This window comes from Spermophilus citellus, assembly GCF_964194105.1.
Source record: "Spermophilus citellus genome assembly, chromosome: 4".
Classification (NCBI taxonomy): Eukaryota; Metazoa; Chordata; class Mammalia; order Rodentia; family Sciuridae; genus Spermophilus; species Spermophilus citellus.
The window spans coordinates 201,957,936-201,973,784 of record NC_138185.1 but is presented as its reverse complement, the minus strand read 5'-3'; the positions used below and the strand labels follow the sequence as shown (position 1 = coordinate 201,973,784).

Below are 15,849 nucleotides of genomic sequence, written 5' to 3'. Positions count from 1 at the left end.
TTGTTGAAGTCTTTATTTCTTTAACTTTGGAAGGACCCAGACTTCTAGATGGGTGGTTTTTTCTGTCAACACTAGTGAGACCTACTCATTGTTCTCTTCCTTGGCACTTACTTCACTTCTTTATCTTCGTGTGTGGATGGTTCCTGGGGAAACGTCAGTTCAATTTTTATCTTGTTTTCTCTAGGTAAGGCATTTTCTCCTGTGGCTTTTTTAGGAATTGTTCTTTATATTCTGTTTTTTTTTTTAAAGTTTTTTCTTTATCTTCTGTTTTTTTTTAAGTTTGAAAATATGTCTAGATTTAGTTTTGAATTTTTATTTTTTATTTTATTGGTACTACCCTGCTTGGTATTCTCAGATTGCTTCCTGGATCTCTAATTTGGTATCTAACATTTAGTTGGGGAAATTCTGTCCTTATTGTTTCAAATATTCTGTTCTTTTCTTTCTTCCCCTTCTAGTATTATCATTATGTGTATGTTCCATCTTTTGTGGCTATTCCATAGTCCTTGGATATTCTGTTCTGTATTTTTTAGTCTCTGGTTTTTGTTTTGTTTTGTTTGCTTTTCAGATATGAAGTTTCTGTTGAGAAATCCTTAAGTCTAGAAATTTTTTCCTCACAGTCATGTGCTTAATGCCAAATAAAATATACTGACATTAAATAAAAATAACCTATTTTTTCCCACCCCAGGCCTTTTCCTTGGTTTGATCTGACTGCTGTGCAACTCAGGGAAACTCCCTTTAGCCAGTATCACTCCACCAATACTGTTCTCCAAGACCACCTGACCTACCTGTACTATGATTCATTTGGCATCGCTCCAAAGAAAGAAGAAGAGCCTGTGGATCTCTTGGACTCTCCATCCCAATAAGTGACCTCAGGAATCAGGATTTTTTTTTTTTCCTTCACAGATTGCTCTACAATGGTTAGGCCCTAATTATCACAATTGATAGGGGAGTTATGTGACTGCAGTCCCTGTTTGAAAATTGTACTAGTGGCTCTTTCAAATGCAAAATAAAACAAGAGATCCTACATATCAATATGCTTGGGTATGTCTAGCTTTCAGAAGCAACCAAATCAAACTACACAACCTAACACACTTATATAAACTGCTTCCCCCAAAAAAGCTTTGTTAATGCAAATTATTAATTTTCTAAAAGCTAAATTCATTATTGGACAATTACGTATTGCAGTTTCTTTTCCTGTAATAGTATATAGGTGGCAAACAACTTGATTTTTCCTATCACTTCAGTAGTAATGCTTCTGTAGTAGTCAGCTTTTCATTGCTGCAACCAAAATACCTGACAAGAACAATTTAGAAGAGCAAAAATTTATTTTGGCTCACAGTTTCAGAGATTCAGTCCATGGTGGCCTGGCTCCATTGCTTTGGGCCCAAGGTGAGAAAGATCATCTTGGTGGAAGGGCATAGTGGGGGAGTGTCACTCCATTTATGGAAACCAGGAAGCAGAGACAAGTGGCACAGGGAAGCTGAATCCTTCTCTAGGGCATGCCCCCAGTGACCTACCTCCTCCAACCACACCCCCCCCACCCACAGTTAACAACCAGCTAGTCCATTCAAACTAGGATGGACTGATCAGGCCACAGCTCCCATACTCTGATCATTTCACCTCGGATATTCCTGCATTAACATAGGAGCTTTTAGAGGATACTTCACATTCAAGCGATAAAACTTGGTAAACAATCTTAAATTATGACTTATCCATGCTTATTTCAGTTATATCTGACTGTTCTGATACTATCTTATTTAAAATTGTTTCTATTTGAACCATTTTAAACCATAAAACCATTTTAAAAATAACTGGCAGGGCTATGAATGTAGCTCAGTGGAAGAACACTTACTTAACATGTGTGAGGCCTGGGTTTGATCCCCAATACCAATAAACAAAAACAAAAGACCTCACATTTATATTAAATGGCTAAAAATAACTGAGATCTTATTTCTTTGGTGCAAATTTGTTTATTTCCTTTATGTTTTACAAATACATTTTGTCAATTATTTTTATTTTTTGACAAAAATGAACAGTAACAATTTTATTTCTGCAGGAATCAATTCATTGTTATGCAGTCTGCCAATGATGCCCGTTGTTCCAACTCCTCCCTGCAAGCCAACTTAGTCTTCTCCAAATATTTTTCCTTTAAGAGTAAACCAATGCAGAGCTTTTTATATAAACCTTATGGTATGGCTCAATATCAATAGTTTCCAAATAGATTTTTATTAGGTCAATACATTTTGTAAATTATGACAGAGTTGAAAACAATAGCAGTGACATCATCAAGATTCACCTACCATATTCTATTGCTAAACAGAACTCCTTTTTCCCAAATGCTAAAGTGCTTCTAGCAAAACCATTTACTATGTATGAAAATCACGTTGGTCTTAATTGCTTACTTTTATTTTTTGTATACCTGTGAGTCAGGCAAATCCAAAGGTATGGTTCTAGAATGGTTTCTGATAAAACTTCTTAATTTATTTTGAGAAAAATTAGGTTCATCATCAAACATCAATGTTTAGCATGCATGTTAATTTGAGGCACTGTTTCTCATATCAGTAGGAAAAAAAGAAATATTCCTTTTACTATTTGTTTAGATGTAGGGAACTATAAAAAAATACATCATTGCCTTTCTGAATAGTATTAGCACTTTGGTGGTTCTTAGGATTAAGAAGTGAGATCAGGAGAGAAAGAGCAGATATGTCTATAAAACTGGAAAGGAAGCAGAATACAACAGACACTAGTATGGCAGTATGTATAAACGTGGCTGTATAACCAATGTGATCATGCAATCTGTACACGTGGGAAAAATAAGAATTCATACCCCATTTGAATCAAATGTATAATATATGATACGTCAAGATCATTGTAATGTTTTGAGCAATTAATAAAAAAAACTGGAAAGGAACAGGAATCATTCAGGCAAGAAGTATTTAATAATTTCTTTTGAGAAGTCTAGTCATAAGTAGATTCTAGCTTGAATTTCATTTTATAAAGATCTAGAAGTTCCCACATATAAGAACCTTGAAGTGGGGCTGGAAATGTGGCTCAGGCGGTAGCGCGCTCGTGTGGCATGCGTGTGGCCCGGGTTCGATCCTCAGCACCACATACCAACAAAGATGTTGTGTCCGCCGAGAACTAAAAAATAAATATTAAAAATTCTCTCTCTCTCTCTCTCCTCTCTCACTCTCTCTTTAAAAAAAAAAAAAAAAAAAAAGAACCTTGAAGTAAACCCCAAACCCTGTTCATAGTCAGTGGTACTTCTGTAAATCATGTTGTTTTAGAAGAATATATACAAATCTAAAAAAACAAAAAACAAACCTTACTTTTTTTTCTATGATGCCTATAGGAAGAGAACCTTCCCCCATCATCTTTCCTAAGTATTTCCTTTAGAAAACATGATTGCAAATCCTTTGTTTTGAAGATATATGTAAATCTTTTAAAAAGGTAAATAACCCTCTTGCCAGTTTTATACTCCAGGAGAGTTCTTTTGGAGGCCTTGGAGCCATCTTTTTTGAAATGTCTGAGTATTGAGACCGGTGGTGAACTATCTCCTTTCTCTGTGGGAGGTTAACCTGGGGGCCTGGCTCCAAGTAGTAACTTCCTATTTGTGATCAAGATATGAGAATTTTTATTTTTCCATTAGATATGGATAATTAACATGCATGTAATAGATTATAATCTGTCTTGCTGTCTTAAAGAGTGAGTTATTTTTGACTTTGCAATATCTTTGACAGCTTGCCTATGCTTATTCAGTATTAAAATGGCTTCTTTTCTACATTCATGGGAAGGATTATCTGGGCTGGCAGATTTTATTTTTAGTTATAGTTCCTCCAGCATGTTCCTACTACCCAGGTGTATTATTAGAATGTATCAGGAATTCTTACAATTATCCAAGAAGAATTGCTATCTTTGTTTTAAGGAGGGGCTAAATTGAAACACAAATAAAGGGAAGGTGCTGGGAATCACAGAAGATCTAGGAATGGAGCCAGCAGTTCTAACTCTGATCCTTAATGAAAAAAAAGAGAAGAAAAATAAAAAAGGCCACACCTCTTCTCCTAAGTAATTATGTCTGATCTTTCAATGTGAGTGAAATACCTTTCTTCTATAGTTACGTACAATGTTAACAGCCTTATTCTCTTCAGAGGCAGTTATTTCTGGATCATAATCACATAATCTTCTTGTTTTGACAAATTCAGAGAAGGTCAAGGAGTCAGATTTTACCCCAGTATGACCTTTTTGCTCTAAAAATAGGCCAATGTTGTCCCGAGGGGGAAGCCTGATGGAGCGGCTGAATAATGGCTCTTCAATTCCCAGTAGCTCCCGTGTATGCTGAGAAATCACCTGAAATGCAAGGATAATATTTTTAATGAGACTGACTTGAAAATACAATTAAATAAAAGTTTTATGCAGTTTCCTAGCCCCTTGAATGCTAATCTCTTAAGCGATTTCCGTGGGAAAATTAAAAAATGAAAAAACATTCACAAACTTATTGTCAAGCATTGAGTATATGCTTAATTAAAGTGTTATAAAGTGTGAAAGTGTCACTTTGGAATTAGGAAATACAATCTAACCATCAATTCAGTGATTCTAAAAGTATGTTTGAGGTTCATCAATAGACAATAAGGATTCTCTGATGGACTATGTATTTATCTAAAAATGAGTTCTTTCTTTGGTTCTGATGAACAAATAACAGGCAATAGACTTTATTTTTGCCTAAGACTTAAAGCAACTTACTAGTAATATACTTGAAATTAATAAGGATTATTAGAAATAGGTAGTCATGAACATTATTAAGAGTTTTCTAAGGAGTCTTAATTCCACATTCATGATAATGACACACACTCAATGCTTGGCATCTCTGCAGAGTACCTATTTCACATGACTTTAAGCAAATATTTGTAATGCCAATAATGTTCAAGAAGATTCTATTATTAATATATCATCACTATATTTTCTATTGGTCATGGTTTCAAAGGCTGTTATTTTTGCTTTTATTTGCAAACTATTAATAGTTTTGCTTCAACATTATCAATTTATTGTGCACTGTTTGGTTACCTTATATGCACATTTGCCTAATTGGAACTATAATTTACTTTAAACCTAAAGACGTAATTGTCATGGTTCAAATATGAGTCATCTCCACCACTATTATAATGCAGTTGTATAGTCTCTTTAAAATTTGCTTGTTGATTCCTGTAACAACATAGATTAATCTGAAATGCATTGTGCTAAGGGAAAAAAGCCAGATCCAAAGGCTATATATTATTTGGTTCCATTTAGGGATATTTTTAAAAAGGCACAATTATATGGACAAACAGATCAGTGTTTTTGAGGGTTTGAGGTAGAAGGATAGGCCAAATACAAAGGGGATACAGAGAAGTTTTAGGGTATATGGTTTTCTGGTGGTGAATACATGGCCCTATGCATTTGTCAAACCCATAGAACTATACTTGACAAACAATGACTTTAGTGTATGCAAAATCCCTTGGGTAAACTCCAAGATGGCATATAGACTGTGGACAAATAAATCTAACTATATTACAAACTAAGACATAATTTACCTGCAAGGAGTGGGGGAGAATGGAGAAAATCTAAATAACTTTAACTTTGGAAAATAGTGCTTTGTCTAGATAATGTAAGACTAAAGACAAAACTATACACAAACACTGTACTCTATTTGGTAAATTTCTCACAGAATACATATTTATAGATAAATCAGGTTTTTCACTGTCAGAAAATAAATTACAAATAAACAAGTGGGTTTGGAGGTAGGAAGGAGATAAGAAAAGGCTAAAATAAATCTTTTTATGTTGAACTGGAGTTAGATCAATATGAATACTTATTGTATTATATAATACTTATATATATATATGGATACAGAAATAAGATAGATATTTGTGTACACAGAGGTTAGTATGTATACATATACTTCTAAGATCTTTCTACTGAAAGTACCTAGAAGCATGACACTCTGGTAGGAACAAGCACAACTAGTGCTCATATTTTAGTTTCTAAACATTCTTCTCTGATAAAAGCAACCAGGGCCAAGACATGGTTGATTGTAGGGCTGCAGCAAGGAAAATGTAAGATGTTCCTGAAGCTAATAGTAGTGCCAGAAAGTAGGGAGATACTTTTTTTTTTTTTTAATCGGGCATGTCAAAAGGACACAGGAACTAATTTAAAAGAGCTCCCAATTTAAAAAAAAAAAAGGAAATGGAATAATTTGAGCAACAAAATACATAACAGTATTGGCTTGTAACCCAAAGAATAAATGTCCATTAATCCAAACTAATGTAAATGAAGAGATAAAAACTGAGGGGAAAGGGACAATTAAATGTGAAGAACTTCAGAATAATTCTAACTACCTTGAAGAAAGGAGGAAAATAGAAAATTATCACTAAAACAACATAGTAGTAATTTAGCAGGCAAGACACATTGATGAATGCTAAGATTAGCAGGCAAAACTCTGAAAAGCGGATGTTTGCATAGCTTCAGACTATCCTCTCCAATATATTTATCGATGTGGTAGTTTCACTGTATTTTCATAAATTTTTGATACTCCTCACTCTAAAAGATGGAGCCTAACTCTTCTCTCCTTAAATATGGGCTGGAATTAGTAACTTGCTTCTAAAGAGCAGATATAAAAGAGAAACACAGTAACTTTATAGTAAGGAAATCTGGCTGTCACCACATTAAACAAGTGATCAGGTTAAGTTTCCAGTAATAAATCATGTTGATATCATGTAGCCCTGATATGATGAGAAGGGCTTATCACTTCTTTGGTAGTCTTCCCCCAAATCCATAATTTTAGTCTAATCATGGGAAAGATCAGAGAAACTAAAATTGAAGGAAATTTACATAATATCTTATCACTGATCTTCAAGTGTCAAGTTCATGAAAAACAGATCAACAAACTATTGAATTAGAAAAGACCAAGGAAACTTGACAGCTAAGTCCAATGTAATATCCCAGACTAGATCCTAGAAATAAAATTATCCATCAGTGGAAAAACTGTGGAAATATGAATAAAGTCTGTTTTTTAATAATAAAGTACTATGTCAATGCTATATTCTTAGTTTTAATAAATACACTACAGTTGCATAAGATGTTAACATTAGGGGAAGCAAGGTTAAAGTATACAGGAACTCTCTATACTATCTTTGCAACTGTTCTGTTACATTGAAATTATTTACAAATTAAAATATATTTTTTTTTAAAAAGGAAACATGTCTGTTTAGAAATCTCAATTTCTGACAATGGTATGAATTTGTGCTGCTTAAATAATTCATAACAAGGCCAAATGCAGAAAAATTACTGAGAGACTGAAATTTATGAGGCTATACTTTAGAATACAAAATCATGCATACAAAATGAATTAGCAACTCATCTATGTTTATCTCCAAATATTGATCAGATTTCTTGTTTACTTGATGCAGTAAGTAGTAGGTATTTTGAGAAAAATTTTCTAAGAAAAATGAATTTTTTTTTTAGAAACAAACAAACAAACAAGCAAGGGTAATTCTCTTTTGTCTGGCATGTCCCTAGAATAAATAAAACTGACTTATTTAAGAGTTATCAGGTAAATTGTGAATATATTGATTGCTATAATTACAATAGTGGGATTAAAAATGCTTTCTATAGAGGTTGGTGTTTTAGCTCAGTGGCAGAGAGCTTACCAACACTCTCAAAGCCCTGGATTTGGGTTCATGGCACAGCAAAACAAAAAACTGTTTCTTCTATAAGTAAGAAAGGTGACTACAGCATACTTAAATGCATGAATGATCTCTAGGAAGTCACCCTTGTCTTAGAGTAGAATTTACTTCTTTCATGTGGATTTAACTGTCAAGCAAAGTTTATGCAATATACCTCTGAATGTACTGGCTTTTTAAAAAAATATTTTCTTAGTTGTAGACGGACACAATATCTTTATTTTATTTATTTGTTTTTATGTGGTGTTGAGTATCGAACCCAGTGCCTTACACATATGAAGAAAGCACTCTATCACTGAGCCCCAGACCCAGCCCTGAATGTACTGCTCTTTATGTTATTCTAGTCACCTCATGGAGAGGCCAAATTTGTCTGGTGACTTTGAAAACAAGTATTATGATGAAGTTTGCTTATTCAAACTTTTGGGATCTAAGGACAAATAAGGGTGTTCATCATTTACTTTTGAAGATTTCAGAAGATTTTTAAGACCTCTCCTTTGCTTACAAGACCAGAAGAATTTTAGGATTTTTATTATTGCACATTGATACTGTACTTTTGGGATTGGAATATTAAGTAATATGAATTTGACTCTTAAAAATGCTTTCTTAGATGGACATGGTGGTGTCAGCTACAAGGAGGCTGAGGAAGGAGGATTGCATATTCAAGGCTAGCCTGGGCAATTCAGTGAGACCCTGTCTCAAAATAAAACAAAAAGGGCTGGAGATAGAGCTCAGAGGTAGAATGCTTGCTCAGAGGGAAACACAGTAACTTTAGAGTAAGGAAACCTGGCTGTCATCACATTAAACAAGTGATCAGGTTGTTGTACAAGGCCCTGGGTTTGATCCCCTGCACTATAAGAAAAAAAAAAGCTCTCTCATGATAAAGAGCTTTAAGTGTTTTAGGAGTTTGGATTACAAATTTCTATTTTTGTTAATTCTGTTCCTTATTTAGGAAAATTCATTACAGGTAGAAATAAGATCTTATAATTATAGCTGTATTATTTTTGAACATAAAAATAGTAAGATTTTTATCTGACAGTATTTGGTAACTATGTGAGGGCATGGTTGGAAATACCATATATAAGTAGTCCTTCTCATATTTCGTACATGAAATTTCATGGTTATAAGAGTGTTCATTTAGAGAGGCAATACAGGAGTGATTTGAATAGGACATGGATTGGGGAGTCACATAGAATGGATTTGAATATTGTCTCTTAAACTTATCATCTGAATAAACTCTTGTAAATTGCTTCACCTCAGTTTTCTCTTCTGAAAAATGAGGATTAGGTGAAATAACATATGTATGGTGCCCAACACATAGTAACCACTTGGCAAAGGATAGCTATTAGCAGAATTCAAGGCTTGTGTTTAATAATTAAAAAATTTTTTCTTATATCTCAGTGCCAGTAAAAGGACTTGAATAGTAATAAGTGTAATTTTCTTATTTTTGGAACCATATATCTTATGGAATTACATAGTTCTAAGTTCTGAAAGATCCTAGAAAACTGATTCCACAGTCTGAACCAGGCCTAATGAATTAACACCTCTGGAGGGTGGAGCCTAGAAATCTACCTTTCCAAAAAAAAAAAAAAAAAAAAATGGGGCTGGGATTGTAGCTCTGCTGTAGAGCGCTTGCCTAGCACATGCAAGATTCAATCCTTAGCACCATATAAAAACAAACAAACAAACAAATAAATAAAGGTATTGTGTCCAACTACAACTAAAAAGAATATTTTTTAAAAAATCTCGGATTCTGAAGACTATCCATGTTTGGCAATCACAGCATTTATGGGCATGGTTGTAGAGTGTGAATCCTGTTATGTTGGGGTGGGGCTGCTAGTGCAAAGTTTACAATTAAGATTATGTATGTGATGCTTTATATATTGTAAACACTACAAATGGAAAGTAATATTTCTTTATCTATTTATTTATTTATTTTGGTGCTGGGGGTTGAATCTAGAGCCTGGTACATGCAAGGCAAGCACTCTACCAACTGAGCTATATCCCCAGCTCTAAGGAAGGTAATATTTTTTTTTAAAAATTTTGTAGTGGTAGATAAACAGCATGCCTTTATTTTATTAGTTTATTTTTTTACACATGCTAGGCAAGCGCTCTGCCATAGAGCCCCAGCCCATGTAAGGTAATAGTAAGGCAGCAAAGCAGACAAAACACATGTGGTGTTACATAAATGCTAAGTGGGTATCAGAGACAAAGTGTTATAAGAGTTTGAGAAGAGGGATTATATGGGATGGCAAGGTCAGGAAAGACTTCTTGGGGAGATGAGAATGAGAAATTGGTCTTGAAGGAAGATTAAGATTCATATTAGTAAAACAGGAGAAGAGGATCTGAGCAAAGACACAGAGGGAGGCATGCACCAGACAGGAGTGTGAACTGAGAGAGGCTGGCAGGTTCAGCAAAGATTCACTAGAGGAGTGGTAGGGAGTGAATGTGGTTGGAGAAAACTTGTGGAGGGCCTTGAATCCTAAACTACGGAGTTGGGACTATGGGGTAAACAGACAGACGGGATCCAAAGAAGATTTCCAAATAATATATGAGTGGTTGGACATTGAAGGTCTAAAGACAGATCCCTTGAATCCAAAGAGCCTAAGGAGAGAGGCTCAAAGTGACAGGCTACTTCAGTGTACAAGGTATGAGGCAATAGGGCCTGAAAATCAGGGATGGAGAGAATCAGCCAGCTGAAATGCCACAGGAGAAACTGACAGTTCTTGGGATGTTTGTAGGGATCAAAGGACAGAGAGGAAGCAATCACTGTGAGCCTGGGAGGCTGGGAGGACAATGACACCATGGTCAGAAATAGGATCAAAAGAAAAGGAGGTTTGTCTGGGATTCATGGTAGCATTGGTACAGTGCTCCTCAGGGACACTTTGTATACAACTCACCTTCATGTCCTCAAAATCTGTTATCCCCATCTGAGGGAGGTTTGAGCAATTTACATGGATGAGTTTTCGGCCACTAATGAAGTTTGTGGTAAAACACTCCTGTCAATACAAAAGAACAACACTTAAAAATGTTCTGCAGCTAGGAGGAAGCAAAAGGAGGGAGGGAGAGAAGGATGAAGGACAGAATGGAATCATGTTAGTCTCTAGCCCTATACTGAGAAAAAAATTAAATTCATTTTGTAATCTAATAGTACAACATATTTTCTGTTTAAGCTCTTGATAAAATTTCAGGCTAATTAAATTTTTTTGGGGGTGGGGCATGCTACAACCAATGATTCTTCAGGTCTCCTTTCCTTTCCTTTTTTTTTTTTTCCCAGTACTGGAGATGGAATCCAAGGCCTCGCACATGTTAGGCAAGTGCTCCACCACCAAACTATATCACCAGTCCTTTTAATTTTATTTTGAAACAGAGTCAAGCTAAGTTGCCTTGAACTTCCAATCCTCCTGCCTCAAGCCTCCTGAGTAGCTGGTTTCAATTACATTTTTAAGTACAAGAGGTAAAGATTTCAGATCTTGTGATGTTTTGTGGTAGCCTAAAATCTTAGTTGGAATTAGTAAATTAAGAGACTTAACACTGTGTTTTTGATAAAGCTATTTTGGGTTAATTGACTAACTCACTACTCTTAAGTGCTCATGGTACTTGACATATTTGGGGCATACACAAGAATTTAACAGTAAAAGTTCAAGGTAAGGGAGTTGCCACTAAAACAACTTGACAAAGTACCAGAAAGTCTACCTTGGACAAAATCTATTTTAAAATATAGGTTTTTGTTTTTTAATGAAAAGAGGCCTATGCAAATTTCTTGGTCTTTTTTCAAAGACTGCAGAGAAATATAATCACTGGAATAAAGAGGAAAAACAATTTATTACTAATTATTATTATTATTATTACTGTTTGTATACGAGGTACACATACTAGGTACTTGGGATTGAACTCAGAGGTCCTCCCCCACTAAATTATATCATTACCCCCTTTTTAATTTTGAGATAGGGTCATGCTAAGTTGCCCAGATGGCCTCAAACTTGTGATCCTCCTGCCTAAGCCTCCCAAGTCCCTGGGATTATAGGCATGAGCTGCTGCGACTGGCTTATTCATGTTTTTAAGATGGACCCTTATTATGTTGTTGCCCAAGCTGGTCTTGAACTCTTCGACTCAAGTGATGTTTCTATGTCAGCCTCCCAAGTGTGAGGACTACAGGCGCATGCCACAGCACCTAACTTTTGAAAAAACAAACATGGCCCTCCCTTCCTCTCCTAAAATACAAATATATATCAGTGGCAAGGGTGGAGCTCAGTGGTAGTGTGCTTAGCACATGAAAGGCCCTGGGTTTGATCCTCAGAAACACACACACACACACACACACACACACACACACACACACGCACACTTCAGATTACCTTCCCCAGAGTCCAGGACTTTTCTGTACTCCTAGTGAAGAAGAGGAAAGACCTCAGGTCAGGGTAGAGGAAGTATGAGGTAGGATAAGAGCATATGATTTTTAAAAGTGTTATTTTTGTTACCTTGTATTGAGGGAAGCCTAGCTGGCTAATCCATTCTGCAACTTTCTCTGGGCTCCATTTAAGATATTCAAATTGTAATGCAGTTTCCTTTTCTTTTGGCTGGGATGTTTTATCTTTAGGTGCTGTTTCTTTCAATTCTTGGCCTGAATCTGTAATTTTCTTTTCACTGAAGGCCTTTCTTAAGCCTGTCTGAGTCTCTGAGAGGTCTAAGATATCAACAAGATGAAGCAGTTTTGGGAGTTTTGAGAGATACTCATAATTTGTACTAGTTGATTCCATTTCACTTTGTGTGAGAGGGCTAGATGCATAGTCTTTTTTAAAAGTTGTGTCAGTTTCTTCTACTGACACTTTTATGGTTTGAAACTTGGGGTATTCTAGCTGATCCTTATCCATAGAATACTTAGATTTGATTGGTGCTGGCTCTTCTTCCTTGAATAATTCTGTATGTTTCTCTGTTGGTTTGATTTCATCTGGTAACTTTAGATTTTCCTCCTCAGTTGGCTCCATTTGTGTCTTGTCTTGAACTTTAGGTTTGGTCTTCTTTGGTGGCATTTGGCCTGTTTCCTCAATTGATTTTCTTGGTTCCTTCTTTGGAAACTTTGATTTAGACTGCTCTGGTGGCTCTAGACCTTTCTCCTCAGTTGACTCCCTTGGTGTTTCCCATGATTCAGACTTCTCTGATGGAGCAAGTCCTATATTCTTGCTTGATTTTCTCCGCTTCTCTTTATGATCTGTTGGTTTGGAATTCTTTGATAGTTCTAGAACTTTTTCCCGAATTGACTGTTTTTGTGTCTCCTCTTGAACATTTGGTTTGACCTCATGTTGTAGTATTAGACCAGTCTCTTCTGCTGTCTCTGGAATCTTTTCCTCAGTTGACTTTCTTTTTGTTTCCTTAGGAACTTGTGATGTAGTCTTTTCTGATGGCTTTAGATTTGTTTCATTATTTGTTTTTCTTAATTCTTCCTCAGGAAGCTCAGATTTGACCTCGTCTAGTCGCTCTGGAACTTTCTCCTCAGTTGACATTTGTTGCATCTCTTCTGGAACCTCTAGTTTAGTCTCTTCTGGAGGTTTTAGATCTGCTTCCTCAGTAGACTTTCTTGATTTCTGGTCTGGAAACTCTGGTTTAGTCTGCTCAGTTGACTTTCTTTGTGTCTCCTCTGGAATCTCTGGTTTGGTCATCTTTGTTGGCTGTAGATCTGTCTCTTCAACTGATTTCTTTGGTTTCTCATTTGAAAAATCTAGTTTGGACTGCTCTGGAGGTTCTAGATCTGTTTCCTTCTTCTGCTCTCTAAGTGATTCCTCTGGAACCTCCTGTTCAGACTCCTTTAGTAACTCTAATCCTGTCATATTGATTGTGGTCCCCGGAACCTCAGACTTGGTTTCCGCTGGTAACTGTATATCTATTTCTGAAGCTGATTCTGTGAGTACATCCTCTGTAACATCTGGTTTAGCGTCTTCTTGTGGCTCTAGATCTGGTGCCTCCAAATACTTGTAAAACTCGTCTCCCATCTCTCCCAATGACTCTGACTTTAACACTTGAGGAATCCCTAAATCAGTCTGGCTAGATGGTTCTACCTCGATCTCCTTAGGAATTTCTTCCTCAGACGTCCAGGTTGGTTTTGGCTGCACATTCTTTGCAATCTCTGACTCTTCCTCTTTCTCAGTTTCTAGTGGCGGTGGCACTTGGTCATTTTCTGGGGATAGTTCGTAGCCTGCCTCTGTCTTGGTGTCTGGTTCGGCATTTTCAGACAATTTACGAAGTTCAGGCCTCTCAGGCTCTGACTTCTCATTTTCATCAGGACTAGAATCATAATCTTCTGGGACTTTCTCCATTACGCAGTTCAATGGACGCGCCTAGGCCTCCTAGCAACCTCAACTTCCGACAGCGTCTCTATGGATACTACGATTTCCGGCAGTGTCTTCCTGAATCTTCCTCACGTTTTGATGATTCTAACCGATCCCAGATTTTAAAAATTGGCGATCAAAGGCAGCCAGTAGTCCTCCTCGCGTCCGCGTCGCCAGCCTCCGCGGGCCAGACTCCTCGGGCCGCATCGGGGCTGGTGCGCTCTTCCGCGGTAGCGGCGCCGCTTCTTCCGGCCCCAGGCTCCCTCGGCTCTTCTCGGCTCGCAGCCGCCGCGCTCGCGCGGCCTTCGGCTGTTTCCGGAGCCGCCGGCGGCTGGTGGCGGAGACGCTCCGGTCGCGGGCTGCAGATGTCGGACTGGCAGGCGGCTGAGGGGCCGGGCTTCTGGAGCCCCGCAGCCCGCCGAGGGTCGGCGGGCGGCGTCGGGGACAGCTCCGGAGTGGAGGGGAGCCTGGCGGCCGCCGCAGGTACGCATTGCCAGGGCGCTGGCGGGTGGGTGCCGCCCGCCCCGGGCCCCGCATTTCGGCGCGAGCCTCTGCGGCGTCCCGGGCCGCGCGGACCCACCTCCGCAGCCCCTTCGCGCGCGGGGCCCGCTCCCCCTGAGGCGCGACCTTGTCCCCGCCGCCGCAGCCACCCGGGCCCCGAGGGCGCTCGAGGTTATTTTGTTCTCCGTTTCGAAATGCCTCGGTTCCTGCCGCGCTTCCTTTCAGACCAGCCCAGGTGGCAGTGACAGGGTTGCTCTACTGGCGCCCCTCGAGCTGCGGCCGGGGTTCGCTAGCGTCTCCGTGGGCCCACGCACCTGGGCTGCCGCCTCCCGCTTCTGTCTCCTCAGCCGACCCCAGGTCTGTCCCCTGCCCCTGTCTTTCCACGCGCTTCTCCCTCATCCGGGTTGGCAGCGTCGCTTTCGCGCTCGCCTAGGTGCACTCAGGCCCCGGGTCCATCCGTGCCCTCGCCGCCGCCCCCTCCTTCCCTCGGGCGGGAGCGGGACCGAACAGGTAGGCGCTGAGGTCTGCAAAGAACACTGTGTAGTCAAAGCAAAGGCCGCACACAGGCTGCAGTAGGAATTTTGGCGATCTCCCCCATTCCCCAAGACTCTCATGCTCTCGTTCAGGACTGTCCATTTCCACCCAAGCAAGTTGCTCCGTTTGGGTTACTTCACTGTGCAAAGATGAAAGGGACAACGTATTCCACCTTTACCTTTCAGTCTGGGGATCACCACACCAAATGCATCTAAAAGGATGGATGGTCTCTGAAATACAGAAGGGGAAAGGGGAGAGAACTGGGCGCGCCAAGCAGTAAATAAATCATTTTCCAGGCTTGAAGTTAAAGTGACACCATGAAGTACAGTGGTTGAGGCACATCTGTGGAGCCTAGATTGGAGTATAGTTCCTCCCTCCTTAAGTAAACTTGGGCAAGTCCCTTAACTTCTCTTTCTCACTTTCATTCTCTGAAAGATGTGGGTACTGATAGTGTTTGCCTTATAGGATCCTTGGGAGGATTGTATGAGGCCTTGAGTCTAACACACTTAATATGAAGCCCAAGGTACCCACTACATTCCGTTATCCATTATGAGACTAAAGCCCGTTTTTGCTCAGCTAAACTCTCAGTGCTGCCGGAGGAGATATTCCTGAATGTATCTCTTTTAAATGGTGGTGGCTTTCCTACTTGTACACAACCCAGATGTCTCCCATCTCATAATGTTACTTCACCCAAACACATGCACCCATACCTGTGAACCACCCAACTTTTTTTTTGCATGACCTTTTTTTTTTTTTTTTTTTTTTTTAATTTTAAA

General features: G+C 38.6%; 3 protein-coding genes across 8 annotated transcripts in view; 2 read left to right on the top strand and 1 right to left on the bottom strand.

The window, feature by feature from the left end:
* The window catches only part of NOXRED1 (NADP dependent oxidoreductase domain containing 1), a gene marked incomplete at its 3' end in the record, with an annotated part of 41,544 nt that extends 40,681 nt beyond the window's left edge, over window positions 1-863 (top strand). The window contains exon 7 of the mRNA XM_081292930.1: window positions 686-863. Within this exon, the coding sequence (XP_081149056.1) occupies window positions 686-863 (178 nt within the window). The remainder of the gene's footprint in view (window positions 1-685) is intronic.
* A 2,133-nt stretch (window positions 864-2,996) lies between these two features.
* Window positions 2,997-14,026, bottom strand: SAMD15 (sterile alpha motif domain containing 15; the record flags this gene model as incomplete). The annotated part of the gene is made up of 4 exons (XM_081290620.1): window positions 2,997-3,026; window positions 3,225-4,347; window positions 10,613-10,711; window positions 12,194-14,026. The coding sequence occupies 3 exons, from the start codon at window positions 14,024-14,026 to the stop codon at window positions 4,084-4,086; spliced, it is 2,196 nt and encodes a 731-aa protein (XP_081146746.1). The 3' UTR covers window positions 2,997-3,026; window positions 3,225-4,083.
* TMED8 (transmembrane p24 trafficking protein family member 8) overlaps window positions 13,911-15,849 on the top strand; it is a 50,042-nt gene continuing 48,103 nt past the window's right edge. For 5 of the 6 annotated variants that reach the window (XR_014021552.1, XM_081290628.1, XM_081290624.1 and 2 more), the window contains exon 1: window positions 13,911-14,521. Coding sequence is in view for 5 of the 6 variants with exons in the window: in XM_081290628.1 (XP_081146754.1) it covers window positions 14,038-14,521 (484 nt within the window). In the remaining variant the exon portion in view is untranslated. The remainder of the gene's footprint in view (window positions 14,522-15,849) is intronic. The other variant, XM_081290627.1, reaches the window with a different exon arrangement.